Source organism: Phascolarctos cinereus, unplaced genomic scaffold, assembly GCF_003287225.1.
Source record: "Phascolarctos cinereus isolate Bilbo 61053 unplaced genomic scaffold, phaCin_HiC Scaffold_9;HRSCAF=440, whole genome shotgun sequence".
NCBI classification, from domain to species: domain Eukaryota; kingdom Metazoa; phylum Chordata; class Mammalia; order Diprotodontia; family Phascolarctidae; genus Phascolarctos; species Phascolarctos cinereus.
The window spans coordinates 103,724,116-103,740,191 of NW_027556402.1; the positions used below are offsets into that span (position 1 = coordinate 103,724,116).

Consider the following 16,076-nt stretch of genomic DNA (forward strand, 5'->3'; position numbering starts at 1 on the left):
CATATCATATATCTTCTTTGAGCCCAGGCTTGATGATTGTAATTTCACATTACTTTTTAAAATGTATTTTTCCATTTATGTTATCACATATATTACATATATTATTTTCCTGGTTTTGCTGACTTCACTTTGCATCAGTTCATATAAGTCTTCCCATGCTTCTCCACATTCATTATATTTGCCATTTCTTATAGGGCAGTAATATTCTATTACATTCATGTGCCGCCACTTATCAGGAAACTTTCATTAAACGTTAAGCATCATGTTGACTGAGGGCAAGGGGCTTGTTTAGGCCATAAACTTAAACTATGCATACTCCCAAAAAAATACATCTTCAGAGCCACAGGGCCCTCTGTCTACTCTGCTCAGATCTATGGGGGAAAAAATGAAAAGCCTAGACTTTTGCATCCTTCAATACAGGAATCAATCTTCCTCCCCTTCCCCTATGTAATGCTCCCCCTCCCCCACCTCACACCAATGTCCTTCCTCGTCATTGTTCCCCTAGGAGAAGCAGAACATGAAAAGGAATGAAGGGAAAAGGGAAACAGGTGACCACAGCAACCAATAGCTTCCTGACTCAGTCTAGATTTTCTCCCTCCTTTCTATCCATGTCATAAAGTCAACCAGAGAGTCAGAGTGGGCAAGGTGGGGAACTACTGGGGGAGCTAGAACAGAGGGGTGTGGTGGAAAAAAGGGACTGAGGGCAATAGTTCTTAGACCTTTCCCCTGGCTGAGAGCTGGGTCCAACCCCCTCCCCTCTCTCTGCAGGATAAAGAGGCCACACATATACTCCTAATTGTCCTAATGTCTACATTCTCCCTCTGTCTTCATTTGAGGGAAGATTAACAGACTGGACAGAAGAGAAACAAATAATGAAACCTAGATCTTCAACTAGGAAAGGCTGAAAGAAAAGGGCTTTTTCTGTTCTATTTTTCCAGCATAGGGCAGAAGTTAAATTATCCAAGTGACAATAACTCATACCAGTGTGTTCTGATAGCAAAGGTGGTAGAAAAGCAAGGAGGGAAGTCAGTGCTGCTTCAAGCCACTTTCATAACAGAGTCAAAATAGATTTGAGCCTAAACCCCAGTCTCTGATACTCTCATCTCTGTGACTGTGAGAAGCGATTTAAGTCCACTAAGCTTGTGGTTCCTAATCCTATGAATCAAGCGTAGTGACTAGAGGAACAACCTTGAAGTTCAGAACACTGGGCGAAAATTCTACCTCTGACACTAATTGACTGTTGGTGGAGATGTGAACTGGTCCGGTTGTTATGGAAATCAATTTGGACTATGCCCCAAGAGTCACTGACCCAGCAATACCACTATCAAGCTTATACCCCAAAAGATCCTATACGCCCAATAATACTTAGGGTTTCTTTCTGAAGTGGGAAAGAAATCAAGAGGTGAGGGGATGCCTAAACACTGGGGAATGGCTAGACAACTGAATGGAATATTACTGCCTGCTAAAAAAAATCTCAAAATGGTTTCAGAGAAAACTGGAAAGACTTGCATGAATTGATGCAGAGTAAAGTGAGAACCAGGAGAACAATTTATACAAAGATAACATTATAAAGAAAAACTTTGAAAGATCTGAGAGCTCTGATCAATGCAATGACCAACCATGGTTCCAGAGAACTGATAAGGAAGTATGCTATCCACCTCCTGACCGAGAGGTAATGGACTCAAAATGCAGAATGAGACTCAGATGCCGCCAATATGAGAATTTGTTTTGCTTGACTGTACATACTTGGTTTTTTAAAATAAGTTTTTATTGATATTTTCTGTATCTTATCTTGCCATCATATACTATGTATGCCTCTTCCTCCCTCTCCCAGAGAAATATTCCATATGACAAAAAGTATTTTTTAGAGGGTGGGGAAGTCATCAGGATTGATTGATACATGGAAAAAGTCTGGAAATATGCACAATGTTTAATACCTGTAGACCTCCCATCTCCATGAATGAATAGATTCATTTGGACTATGCATATTTGTTACAAGGATGTAGGTTTTCTTTTTCTTTTCAAATGGAAGAGTAGGGTGAGACAGAGGAGGGGTATAGGGATAAGGTAGAAAAAAGAGTCACTGAAGCCTCTCTTTTTTGAAATACAGAGAAAAGAAGAGAAAGAGAGAGGCTAAGAAAAAGCCCAGGCAGATGGGATACTTTTGAAAAGTACAGGTTGGTCATGCTAAATACTTTAAAAGAAAAGCCACTATAATAGAGACCTGTAGTTTTATGTACAATCCTTTTTTCTGTTCAGCTATGTACATGGAAATGCTTCTTTTTATTCAATAAGCATTTGTTAAACTTTGTTATTTGCTAAGCTGATAATAAAAATAAATCTAAAAAGATCGTAAAAATGTTTTTTAAAGTTCTGACTCTGATACATACAAGTTGTATGTATGACCTTGGGCAAGACTAAATTTTCAATGCCTTCAGGCAACTGTCTCAGATTTTAAGTTACAGTTGCAGATAAGCATTGGTAGAGTTTCCACACTGGGAGTTCAATGAAGAGATGAAATCACAAGTACAAAAAACAAACTAAAAAATGGGGACACCTGTAGTACTTTACAAGGCTGCTATGAGTATCAAATAAAGATACATAAAATGTTTTGTAAACCTTATACTATCCAATCTTAAGATCATAGATTTAAAGAGTAAAGGGACCTTAGAGACCACTAAATCCAACTTCCTCATTTTACAGATGAGGCAACTGAGTCACAGAGAGATTAAGCAACTTGCTGAGGGTCAAGTAGCTAGGAAGGTGAGAGCTGAACTCAGTCGTAACTTATCCAATATGCCATGTTGCCCCTGTCAATTCATTATTCTTTATTCCGCAAAAGAATCCAGACATCACTACTCCAGTAAGTGACTGACCATTCCATCACTAACATGCCCCTTATCCATTCTTCAGCTTCTCCATCTGGTACTGCTTCTTCTTTAGACTCTTCCCTACCTTCTCCCTGTCCCTCCAACCCCCTCCCCCTCCCCAAAAAAAATCACCCCTCAACTCCAGCTTTTCTGGCACTAAGATCTTTTCTGGCACCTAATCCCCAGGGGAAGGAGGGATACAATGAGCTTCAGGTCCTGTGCTGCCAGAAGCCACATGGTACAAACACCACCCACAAACACTTGTTATTGCCCAGGACACCAGTTGTCAGCCTTTTTCTGCTACAACTCCCTTCAACAGCACCGATACGCTGGGGGTGGTCAGGGAGGGGAGGTATGGGGAGTCAGCCCAGGGACTGTCAGGGAGTTCCTGCAGAAGGAAACGAGCTCACAGTTTGAGTGGGGAGGGTGTGGTGAATTGGAGCCAAGACTAAGTGCTGTAAACAAGGAGGAGTATGACAGGGCTTGTCAGATTGTGAGCCTGATGATCGTCACCAGGGAAAGCAACGTGGACCAGCTGCTGCTTATTTCAGAGCTGGGAAGGCGTCCACTCCCAGGCCCTGGGATGGGCTAACCAACCACCTGAGGTGAGAAACTGGAGCCAGACAACCAGGCTTAGATGCTTAGTCCCTGTGTGGTCTTGGGGAAAGTCACTTGACTTCCTCAGGTCTCATTTTCCACATCTGTAAAGCAACAGGGCTGGCCTACACAGCCTCTGAGATCTCTTCCAGCTCTAAATCTAAGACAAGGCTGACAGTCCTTAAGGTATTCTGGGGAGAAAAACAATCTTTAAAATAAAATGTTTCTGACAATTATTTTGCTTCCCCCCCCCAAGATTTCTGTAACCTTCAGGTTCTCCGATAATAACTGACAGTTGTATAGCTTTTTAAAGTTTTAAAAGAACTTTATACATATGATCTCATTGATAGATTTGGAAATTGAGGCTCAGAAAAGTTGAGTATCAGAGGTAGATTTGAACACAGGACTTCATAACTTATACCCTTTTTATTTAGCTTTGCATCCTCCTGCTTTCCAGCAATATCAACACAATGCCACTGTTCTGGTACTCCCACCTTCAGCTTTCCTTTATACACTGTCTTCCTCTGCTAAAGTGGAAGCTTTCTGAGGGAAGAGACTGTCTTGCTTGCTTGTACTGCTATCCCCAGCAGCAAATAGAATGCTTGGAACATACTAAATACTTAATAAGTGATTCATTTATTTAGCTATCTACTGGATCCTCTGAGATAAGGATGAATATACAAAACTTAGTCCTAATTAGGACACAACTATGGAAGAAAAGCCTATGGAAAGCTCTGGTTTCCCCTAAATATGAGCTAAAGTTATAATAAAATCATGTTTCTTTTGTTTTTTGTCCAAAATAATGTATAAACTAGTGCCCACATTGACGTTCTACTGTGATGCCACACTGAGATGCGGTAGTGATCTGGGCGTCTCAAAAACTATAACCAGGCTTCTGACAGCTCATACTAAGTCAATTTTAAAGCCTTCAAAATGGCCAAGGGGATGGGCTCTGTCTGTGGCTGACTCTGGCAGTCAAGGGCCAGCCGACTTAAGATCAGAAAGAGTCATCATTCAAGGCCGAGTAATGAAGGTTTCAGTAGTAGTGGTTCCTGCAGTGAGCATGGGAGGGCTTCATAGTAAAGAAGGGAACACTGATAGTGTTTGAATTAATGAGATTACATGCATCATAACAGAAATGCACAAACATTCCCCACCAATAAAAGCATAAAATAGTTAAGATCCAGTATAAATTATAGTAGGACACCTTCAGAGTTCCTTTCACAATCTCAAGACTCCACAAACATTAAACTTTATTAACTAATCTTACCCTGTGTAAATTACTCTTTAATTTACAGTTAGGAATTCTAAGATACAAAGAAAATGATAGATTATGAAGATGTGTTCAAAATGCTAAGTTACCTATTAAGTCCTTAAACTTGACATTTTAGAACTAGAGTTTCCCACTGATCCCACAGAAAGTGTAAATGGGCTTGTTAATGAATTACTTGAAGAGCTTAAGGAGCTTTTACAAAGTTTGACTTTTCTCTGTTGCTCTAAGCCTACATCACAGGACTTCCAACCACCCTGTACAATTGGTTAATTCACTCTACCCTACTCCCTCAACTCACTCTGAAAATTAATCAAACTAATTTTGTTTCTCAGACTAAATGGTTTGTTCCACTGAATTTTTTTCCCCACTTTTCAGCCATTTGGGTTGGTGGATTATTGACAAATAGCTCCATACCAACTTTGTGAAGGGCTTCTCTTTCTTCAGTTTCAAAAGTGTTTTCTTCTGAGGAAGCAGAAACCAGGCAGAGGAGTTCAGTGATATAGGGAATTCCTTAGGTGAACTTATCAATGCCGGTTGGGACTCCTTGAGAGTTTTAGAAAGCTACCTAGGGTACTAGGAGGTTAAGTGACTTGCCCAGGGTTAACACAGACAGCATATGTCAGATGCGGGACTTAAACCCACATCTTTCTGACTCTGAGACCAGCTCTTTCTACTACTCCACTCTGCCTCTCTCAAACATGTTTTCCTTTCAAGGGGAGAAAAATTGTAACTGAGGGAGAGGAGATCATAATCTAATGAACCAAGGCTAGCCTCCTTATTTTTATACTTATTATGTTTTAATGTATAAGTTGGCATTTTAAATGCATCTTAATAATCTATAGTTCTCTCTATATTTTACAATTACCAATTGTAAATTAGAGAATAATTTATGTGGGGTAAGATTAATATTTGTAAAGCATCTTGAGATTGCAAAAGGAACTCTAAGACTGTCTGTCATCCTATATATTGAATCTTAACTATATTGGGTTTTTACTGATGAGGAATGTGGATTTCTGCATATGCACTAATCATCAATAAGTAATTGTTGGGTGGCTACCATGTACCAGGCACTGTGTACCAGTAGCTCTCACTGTGGACAGAAGAGCCATCAGAACAGAGACTTTTGAATATGAGAAAAGACAGTTCTAAAACATCAAGTCTTCTTTCATCACAGTAAGAGGAGAGTGAACGCAATCAGCCCCCACATCCAGAATCCATCCCTCCCCAAAACCAACTTACCTCTTCTGACTCCGGCAAAAGCTTAAGAAATTCTCGCAACGTTTCTGATCCATAATGTTCGCCATTTCCTTGGTGGATATCTTCTACTATGGACTGGGGAGACCTTGAAGAGACAGTGGACCAAATGCCCTTTCATGTTTGCTAGTACCAACAGGAGGTACAATCCAGGGGAAATGAAGGACACAAACACCCCTCTCCCCTGCCCAAACCAAACACACACCCTTTCAAGCCCACAACCTCCCCATTTTGACAAGCTGTTTTGTATCAATGCTCCCAATAGCAGCATCGATTGCCAGGGAAACAGCATGACTCTCTCTAATGCAATGTCCAATGTTGCCTTTACACAGAAAACAATCCACCAGCCTCCCAGGGAACCTCAAAGCAGCAACAGCTGTTGTGGGCCTTTTTTTTCCTCTCATGGTGAAGAACAACATTAAGTTAAAACTTCTTTGGCCTTCCTTATTAAAACTTCATAGATTTGTTTGTTTGTTTGTTTTGGAGTGGTGGTGGTGTTAAGGAAACTTGACTCAAGACTCTACCTTTTTTCATTTTAGATACATCTCCTGAGTTTAACAAATTTTTGCATCTCCAGTTTCAACACATACTTAAAGGGCAAGGATAACTCTAAGTCTGCCAACCTATTGACATAGCAGGATCCAAGCAGAGCCCTGGGATAATTCTCACTGCATCTAGCCTATTTTTTCATGGGCTAGAACAGGAAAGAGTGACATACTCATGCAGTATTATCAACTACCCCAACTAAAAAGAGGATGAAGAAGCTGAGGGGGAGGAAAGGGATTTTCACTCATTAAAATTTAATCCCTCCATCACACCCTAGGTTTGAAATGTTTCTTAATAATAGCAGTGCTGTCAACATCCAATCTATGCCAACACAAGATCTTACTTTTTGAACTGCTTGAGAAATATTCCAATGTTCATGCACCGTTTTGCATCCAAGACCGAAATCTGGGGGAGAAAAAACCCGCAAGATTATTAGAACACCAACGAAAAAAGAAAGGAATTAAAACCTACCAAACATAAAATTAGTTTTTATTGCAACCAACATACAAATTTGAAGATTGATGGTCTAGACAGCTTTCTTTTACAACATGAAGGATTATCCATTTCCTCAAAAAAAGAGGGGGGAGGAGAAGTGGTCTTTTCTTGGAAAGAATACAGCCCACCCACTATTAATAGCCACAATTCGATAACAGATGTTTGAGTCTATGCTATAGTAAGGCTTGAACTGCGAGAGTTAACTCTAACAGTGGAGGTTTATAATACACAGTGATTCCCAATCCTGGTTGGGAGATGATGAAGGAAATCTCTAAATATTTGAAGGACTACCATGAAATCCTCCATTTCATCCCTGCTTCCCCCTTAAAAAAGTAAATTTGCTTTTATTTAAAAAATAAATACTTGTCTAATAACATACTTAGGGAGGGCAGAGGGAGAAGCAGTATCTCAAAATCAAACACATTTGTCACTGTGGAGGTTCTAAAAAAGGCTGGAAATAACATAACCTACCTGACATAAAATGCAAACATTGATTTCTTTCTGCAGTTACTTGTGTTGTATTGTCAAAATGCAAACTTCAGCTGCAGCCTGTTTCACATGTCTCCCTCAGGCAGAAATATTTCTAAATACTACAGCTTTCCAGGGTGCTTAAACTCTTCATTTTGACACATTTTTCCTTTGAGGTAGGGTCATTGGTTTGCATTCAAATGCATCACCATAAGTAATTAATTAGATAAGGTTAATCAGATTGGAAAACAGGCTGAATTGAGCTTTTTTTTTTTTGGAGCAGTCTTTAATTTCTCTAGAAGTAAAAATCCAGGGTTCAGGGAAGAAAGATAAATTTAAAAGGGAAACAATTTTTTCCATTTGTTTTTTAATAAAGTGGAGACTTGCTACAAATAAGAATGTTGTTTTAACCCTTTTCCTTTCCAAATGAATGTTATTATTCTGAACAAAAGAGAATTCAGTTACAAACTAAAGTTTCCTGGCTCTGCCAGTGACCTTATGTAGCTGTCTAAGAAGATGCAAAACCACTTTAACCAATGGCATGTCACTTTCTTCTGTAAGGTTAATCCACTGAAAGACTGAATTTGGTGAAAATAAAATAAACATTTTTAAAAGACTGAATTTGGTGTTTTTCTGATAACAGGCAATAAACAATCTCTTGATTTACCAGCCCAAGGGATATATTTCATTTTATTGCTTTCATCTACTATTCATAAAAAACAACTTCTAGGGCAGCTAGGTGGCAAAGTAGATAGAGCTCCAGCCTTGGAGTCAAGAGGAATTGAGTTCAAATCTGGCCTCAGACACTTGACATTTACTAGCTGTGTGACCCTGGACAAGTCATTTAACCCCATTGCCAAGCCAAAAAAAAAAAAAAACCTCCAGATACTAAGAAGGGAGGCAGGGGGGAAGAAAAGAAAGAATAAACTTAATACCCTGTCACAAAGAAAAATCATATTATGAGGGAAAAAAGAATGGGAATTTAGGGTTACATGATCATAAATTTTGAGGAGGAAATGACCTAAGAGATTATCTAGTCCAGGACTGTTTAACATCTTGTGTGTCATGGACCCTCTGGCAGTCTGGTGAAGCCTATGCTCAGAATAATATTTTTGGCCTAAATTCATAATTGAAGGGAATGCTAAACTCCAATTAGAAGTTAGTGAAAATAAAGATATATATTTTTCCCCATCTAGGTTTATAGATTCCTTAAAAACTATTCACAAAAACTATTCCTTAAAAACTATTTAGATCTCAACTAAAAAATCCCTGATCTAGTTTAATCCTTCCACTTTACGGGTGAGGAAACTTGACTTGTCCAAGATCATACTACCTAATAAATAGCAGAGCCAGGATTTGAACCCAGGTTCTCTGATTCCAAGTTCAGGGCTCTTTCCACTACACTCGTATCTATTCTACACATATGTTAGTTTACAAAGTTTTAGTCTGTATTTGTATCTAATTCATTTAAAAATATATGCTATCCTCTGCTCTCATGCTTTTTTTACTTCTCAATAGACTGTAAGCTCACTGAGGTCAGGGACAATTTCAATTTGTGCCTTTATATCCCTAACACTTAGTATAATACCTCCTGCTACATAATAGGGGTTCAATAAATGCTTGTTGATTGATTCTCTGAGATGACTAGATCAGCTCCTGATTTATCCACTGATTGCTCCCCAGCCTTAAAACACCAAGAATATCTTCCTTCTCCCTTAATCCTCTATTGTTCTATTATTTTCTACACCAAAAATATTGGAAAAGAGGGTCGGAATGCTTTGCAGAATGCTTCCCCCAATACTCCTTTCCAATTTTTGTCCCCATCAACATGTACTATTCCTGCCTTCTTCAGGTTTGTCCTACCTGACAAATACATTGAACCCCTCTACTCCCCTGAAGTAGGGAGTTCAGATAAACCAAGAGTTAACTTGATCATATTAACTCAATTCTCCTACTACATGGCAAAGATACAAGACAAAGTAAGATGCTTCCAAAAAGATATGAAGTTTTCAAAATAAGACATATAAACCACTTGAAAAATGATCAAAATCACTAGTAATCAGAGACCTGCAAGTTGAGACAACCCTGAGATACCATTTCAACCTATCAACCTAGTAAAAAATCTAAAAGACGGGAAAACTCATTGCTGGAGCAGCTGTTGGAATTCAAGAGTGCTAATTTAGTACCAGAGCTATGAATTCTGTCACCTGTCCCAAAAAAACAAACAGAGAAAACACAACAATTGGAAATTATGTCAAGATTATTCAGTTGTTGCCTTTGCCCAACGAGTCCACTACCGAGACCATATCCAAAGGTGGTTATTGACGGCAAGTAAAAACCCTCACATACAAAAATGCTCACAGCAGCAGTATCTGTGACAGCCAAATGCTAGAAACAAAGTATATGCTCAGTTATTACGGGATAGTGAAACAATCTAGGTCATTTTAATTAAATGGAAATTACTGTGCTACAAGGAGTGATGAATATGAAGAATTCTGAAAGCTGAATGAAGAAAGTTGACCCAAAACAACAAGATAGATTATGGCTGTAACAGTGTCAATGTGGAAAGGCAACAAAACTCTTGCCAAACCCCACAGTAAAGACTGGTACCACACTGTCACAGTTAAAGAACACATCCCTCAGTTCTGTTAATAGATTAGATCCAAGGAAAAGAGTGAAAAGATATAAGCAGTTGTCAAAAGAATTGCAGGGAGCCAAGACGGCGGAGTAAAAGTAGTGACTTGCTTGAGCTCTCCCCCAAACCCCTCCAAATACTCATAAAAGATGGCTCTAAACAAATTCTAAAGCAACAGAACCCACAAAAAGACAGAGTGAAACAAATTTCCAGCCCAAGACAACCTGGATGGTTGATCAGAAAGGTAAATCACACTGAGCTGAAAAAGGAACACAGTTTGGCATGGGTGCACAGGCCTCAGCAAACCTGGAGCAGGCCTCAGGGCACTGAATCATAGGCAGCTGTGGCAGTTTCCATACTTCCCAACCACGAACAACTTAGAAGGTCAGTGGGAAAAGTCTGTGACTGCAGTGAGAGAGAAGTGTGGTCTCAGCCCCAGTCCCCGAGCACAGGGCTCCAGGGTGGCGGCTGCTTCCTGAGGTTCTAGTCCACACACTGAGGGGGAATCAAGTGGTTGATCAAAGCAGGATTGCAGGGATCTCTCAGCTGATGCAGAATTCTCTTGCTTTGCCTGTGCTTGTATCCGGGTCACAGTTTTCTGAGTGGCGCTCCTGGGGAGAGGAGGAGTACTGGTGTGATGGAGCTTTTAACAATGGTGCAGAGAAACCCTCCTTATAGTTCCAAGGCAGAAAAGAGTGCTTCTGGTCATTCATAGACAAGAGCACAGGCCAGGAAAGGTATAAATACTTCACCCCTTATCACACCACCTTGGAAGAATTGAAAATTTACTGGTCCCTAGAAATATCTCTGAAAACAGCTACACAAAACCCCTGAAGCTTGGGACAGTACATTCTCCACACTGGAAACAGAACTCTACCTTAACAAAGAGTTTAAAACTCAAGTAATTGGCTGGGATCATGAATAAACAAAGGTCTAAAAAAAGTCAGACTATATTTCTTTGGTAGCAAAGAAGATCAAAACATACAAGCAGAAGACAACAAAGTCAAAGCTCCTACATCAAAGCCTCCAAGAAAAACATGAATCAGTCCCAGGCCATGTAAGAGCTCAAAAAGGAGTTTGAGAAGCAAGTAAGAGAAGTAGAGGAAAAACTGGGAAGAGAAATGAGAGTAATACAAGAAAATCATGAAAAACAAGTCAACAGCTTGCTAAAGGAGACCCAAAAATATACTGAAGAAAATAACACCTTAAAAAATAGCCTAACCCAAATGGCAAGAGAGTCCAAAAAGCCAATGAGGAGAAGAATGCCCTAAAAAGAAAAATTGGCCAAATGGAAAAGGAAGTCCAAAAGATTACTGAAGAAAATACTTCCTTAAAAATCAGAATGGAGCAATTGGAAGCTAGTGACTTTATGAGAAATCAAGACACTAAAACAAATCCAAAAGAATGAAAAAAGAGAAAAATGTGAAATATCTCATTGGAAAAACAACTGACCTGGAAAATAGATCCAGGAGAGGGAATTTAAAAATTATTGGACTATCTGAAAGCCATGATCAAAAAAAAAGCCTAGACATCATCTTTCAAGAAATTATCGAGGAAAATTGCCCTGATATTTTAGAACCAGAGGGCAAAGTAGAAATTGAAAGAATCCACTGATCACCTCCTGAAAGAGATCCCCAAAGGAAAAATCCTAGGAATATTGTACCAAATTCCAGGTCAAGGACAAAATATTGCAAGCAGCCAGAAAGAAACAATTCAAGTACTGTGGAAACATAATCAGGATAACACAAGATTTAGCAGCTTCTACATTAAAGGACCAAAGGGCATGGAATATAATACTCTGGAGGGCAAAGGACACAGGATTACAACCAAGAATCACCTACTCAGCAAAACTGAGTATAATCCTTCAGGGGGAAAAATGGTCATTCAGTGAAATAGGGACTTTCAAGCATTCTTGATGAAAGACCAGAGCTGAATAGAAAATTTGACTTTCAAATACAAGACTCAATTGAAACATGAAGAGGTATACAGGAAAGAGAGATCATAAGAGACTTATTAAGGTTGAACTGTTTACATTCTTGCATGGAAAGATGATATTTGCAACTCATGAGACCTTTGTCAGTATTAGCGTAGTTGGAGGGAAAAAAATTACATGCATGTATATAGATAGATAGATAGATAGATAGATAGATAGATAGATAGATAGATAGATAGATAGATAGATAGATAGATAGATAGATGGCACAGGGTGATTTTTGAAGATGAAAGGGTGATATCAGGAGAATAAAATTAAGGGGTAAGAGAGGATTATAGAGGGAGGAGGAGAAAGGGAGAGGTAGAATGGGGCTAATTATCTCACATGAAACAGACAAGAAAAGGCTTTTATGGTAGAGGGGAAAGGGGAAGGTGAGAGTGAATCTTATTCTTATAGGATTTGGCTTAAAATGGAAATAACATACACACTCAATTGGGTATGGAAATCTATCTTACCCTACAGGAAAATGGGGGTAAAGGGACAAGAGAACGGGGGGATGATAGAGGGGAAAGCAGATTGGGGAAGGGGGTAATAGGAAGCAAACATTTCTGAGGAGGGATAGGACCAAAAGAGAGAATAGAATAAATGGGGGGGGATAGGATGAAGGGAAAATACTTAGTTTTTCACAACATGACTACTATAGAAGTGTTTTGCATGACTACATGTATAACCTGTATCGAGTTGCTTGCCTTTTCAATGAGGGTGGGTGGGAAGGGAGGAAGGGAGAAAATTTGGAACGCAAAGTTTTAAAAACACATGTTTAAAAAGTTGTTTTCACGTGCAACTGGGAAATAACAAATATAGGAAATTGGGTATAGAAATCTATCCTGCCCTACAGGAAAAAAGAAGGGGAAAGGGATAAGAGAAGGGGTGGAGAGATAGAAGGGAGGGCAGATTAGGGGAAGCAATATATAGAATGCATGCCATCTTGGGGTGAGGGAAGGGATGAGACGGGGAGATAATTTGGAATTCAAAATCTTGTGGAAGTGAATGTTGAAAACTCAAAAATAAATAAATTTATATTAAAAAATAAAATAAAAAAGAATAGGTCCATCTCTCATTATAATATTCAGTCTTCTCATTATGTCTACCAATCAGAGTTGATGGCCACTTGTTGGGAACACCTGCTCTTCCAAGGGCATATAAGTATCAAGCATATAAGCATCACTGACCCCTTTTAAGAATTATCCACTAGCATAATTAATAAAATGATCAATTCACCAGAAAAACAAGAATTGCAAACTATTAATAATATGAAATAATGCTCCAAATCCCTGGTAATAAAATAAATGTAAATCAAAACAACCCTGAAGTTTCAACTCATATCTAGCACTCCGCAAGCTGGCAATGATGAAAGATTAGACAGTCAGTGTTAGAGAGCTCATAGAAAGATGGGCACACTAAGGCATTGTTGAAGTTGTGAATTAGTCCACTTGTTTGGGAAAGTAACCTGGAACTATATGAAAAGTGATTAAAATAGCTATGCTGTTTGACCCAAAGATTCCACTGGTAGGCATTTACCCAATGGAAGTCAGTGACCAAAAAAAGGCCCCATATACACCAAAATATGGATAGCAGCAAAGTCTGTGATTGCAAAGAACTAGAAACAAGTGTCCATCAAGTGGGGAAATGGATAAACCAATTGTGGCACATGAATGTAATGGAATATACTGGGCTATAAGAAATGATGTCTATAGAGAAATGAAAATAGAGAATTATATGAACTGAAATAAAGTAAAGTAAGCATAAACAGGAAAATAACATATATAATACAATGACTATAACAAAGTAAATGAAAAGCATGACAACAACAAAATTATTGAAAATGAATGCTACAAAATTATAATGGCCAAAGAAGAGATATGAGAAAATAACCTCTCCCTTCTGCTCCTTTGCAAAAGTGAGTGATCATTTATTTGGAATCTTGAATATTAACACCAGATTTTTAAATTTCGCTAGTTCTGCCCAATCTTTTTTTTTCCTTCCTCTTTTTCCATCCTTTATTATAAGGGATGGTTCTTTGAGATGGGATATAGGAAGGAATGCAGTGGAAAATGTAGGTAACAAGGGGGAGTAATTAAAATTTGTTTAAAAAAACCCAATAGATTAGGGAATATACTTTGTACAGGGATTTTCTGGGTGTTTGCTTAAGTATCTGTTGTGCCTAAAATAAATTATCAATACATTTAAAAAAAAAACACCAGGGAAGAAAAAACATTCAAAATGGATTGAAATTCATAAATGGTCAAGGAATATGAATAAACAGCTTTCAGAAAAAGAAATCTAAGTTAACTATAGCCATGTGAAAAAAATGTTCCAAATCACTAATAATCTGTTATTGTTCAATTGTTTCAGCTGTATCTGACTCTTTGTGACCCCATTTGAGGTTTTCTTGGCAAAGATGTTAGAGTGGTTTGCCATGTCCTTCTCCAGCTCATTTTACAGATGAGGAAACTGAAGCAAACAAGATAAAGCTTTGAACTTGGGTCTTCCTGACTCTAGACCCTGCACTCTATCCACTATGCCATCTCGCTAAAGAAAAGCAAATTAAAACAACTCCAAGGTACCACCTCACAGGAAAATGAAAAATGCTGGAGTGAGTTGTGGGAAAACGGGTACATTAATGCACTGTTAGTGGAATTGCGAACTGGTCCAACCATTCTGGAAAACAAAATCCAAAGCTATTAAACTGTGCATATACACATACATACATACATACATACCTATGTATGTATACACACACACACATACACACACACATAAACTGCATATATTGTGTATATATATTGACTCAGGAATATTGCTACTAGGTCTAGATCCCAAATAGATCAAAGAAAGGAGGAAAAAGACACATATATACAAAATATTTATAGCAACTCTTTTTGTGGTGGCAAAGAATTAAAAACTGAGGGGGCCCACCAATTGGGCAATGGCTGAACAAATTTCAGCACACGAATGTGATTTTTAAAAAGTACTGGGGCAGGTAGGTGGCACAGTGGATAAAGCACCGGCCCTGGAGTCAGGAGGACCTGAGTTCAACTCCAGTCTCAGACCAAACACTTGATATTGACACTTACTAGCTGTGTGACCCTGGGCAAGTCACTCAACCCCAATTGCCTTACCAAAAGAAAAAAAAATTTAAAAAAATACCGTTACATTGTAAGAAATGATGAAGAGGATGGTTTCAGAAAAATTTGGGAAGACTTGAATGAACTGATTGATGCAAAGTGAAGTGAGAAGAATCAGAACAATTTATACAACAACAACATTGTAAAGGCAAAGCAACTTACAAGACTTAAGAATTCTAAGCAATAAAATGAAAACCACAGTTCACAGAGGACTCATGATAAAACATGCTCCCCACTTCCATAGCGAGAGGCACTGGACTCAGATACAGATTCCCATTTGGTTTAGCTCAACCTAAACCTAAGGGAGTCATCCATTGCCAAATGTGAATAACTCCAGGAACAACCAAGGCTTTACTGTGTCTGTATAGTATTATCTGCATAAATTCTTTATTTAGCCCGATTTCTACCAATGGCAGAGGATAAACTATTCTGGATTTAACAGGAATAGTACAGATAGAAAAGTGGCAGGCTTATTTAATTCATTCTTAAGGCATTTCAATCAACAGTGATATGTTTCACCTCATTTAGTTGGGAGAGAGGCTCCATAGCAGGGCCAAGTCCTGTCTCTGACACATACTAGCTGTGTGGCACTGGGCAAATCATTTAACCTTTCAGTGCTTCAATCCACTAAGACTAGAAATTGCAGAGAAGGTACCATCCCATATTGGTACAGGAACTTTCCTTACCTGGACATTTCATATACAAATGAAATCATAGGTCCAGACCCTACTTCTTAGAGATAGATATAAAATCTGTGTCTCATACCTTGAGAAGAAGAAGGGGGGGGGAGTATTTTTACCACTATTCTATAACCAAA

At 38.7% G+C, this 16,076-nt stretch overlaps 1 protein-coding gene across 1 annotated transcript in view; it reads right to left on the bottom strand.

The window, feature by feature from the left end:
* FHDC1 (FH2 domain containing 1) overlaps nucleotides 1-16,076 on the bottom strand; it is a 57,863-nt gene that overhangs the window by 26,597 nt on the left and 15,190 nt on the right. Inside the window, 2 exon segments of the mRNA XM_020994107.2 lie at nucleotides 5,980-6,082; nucleotides 6,884-6,945. Of these exon segments, the coding sequence (XP_020849766.1) occupies nucleotides 5,980-6,082; nucleotides 6,884-6,945 (165 nt within the window).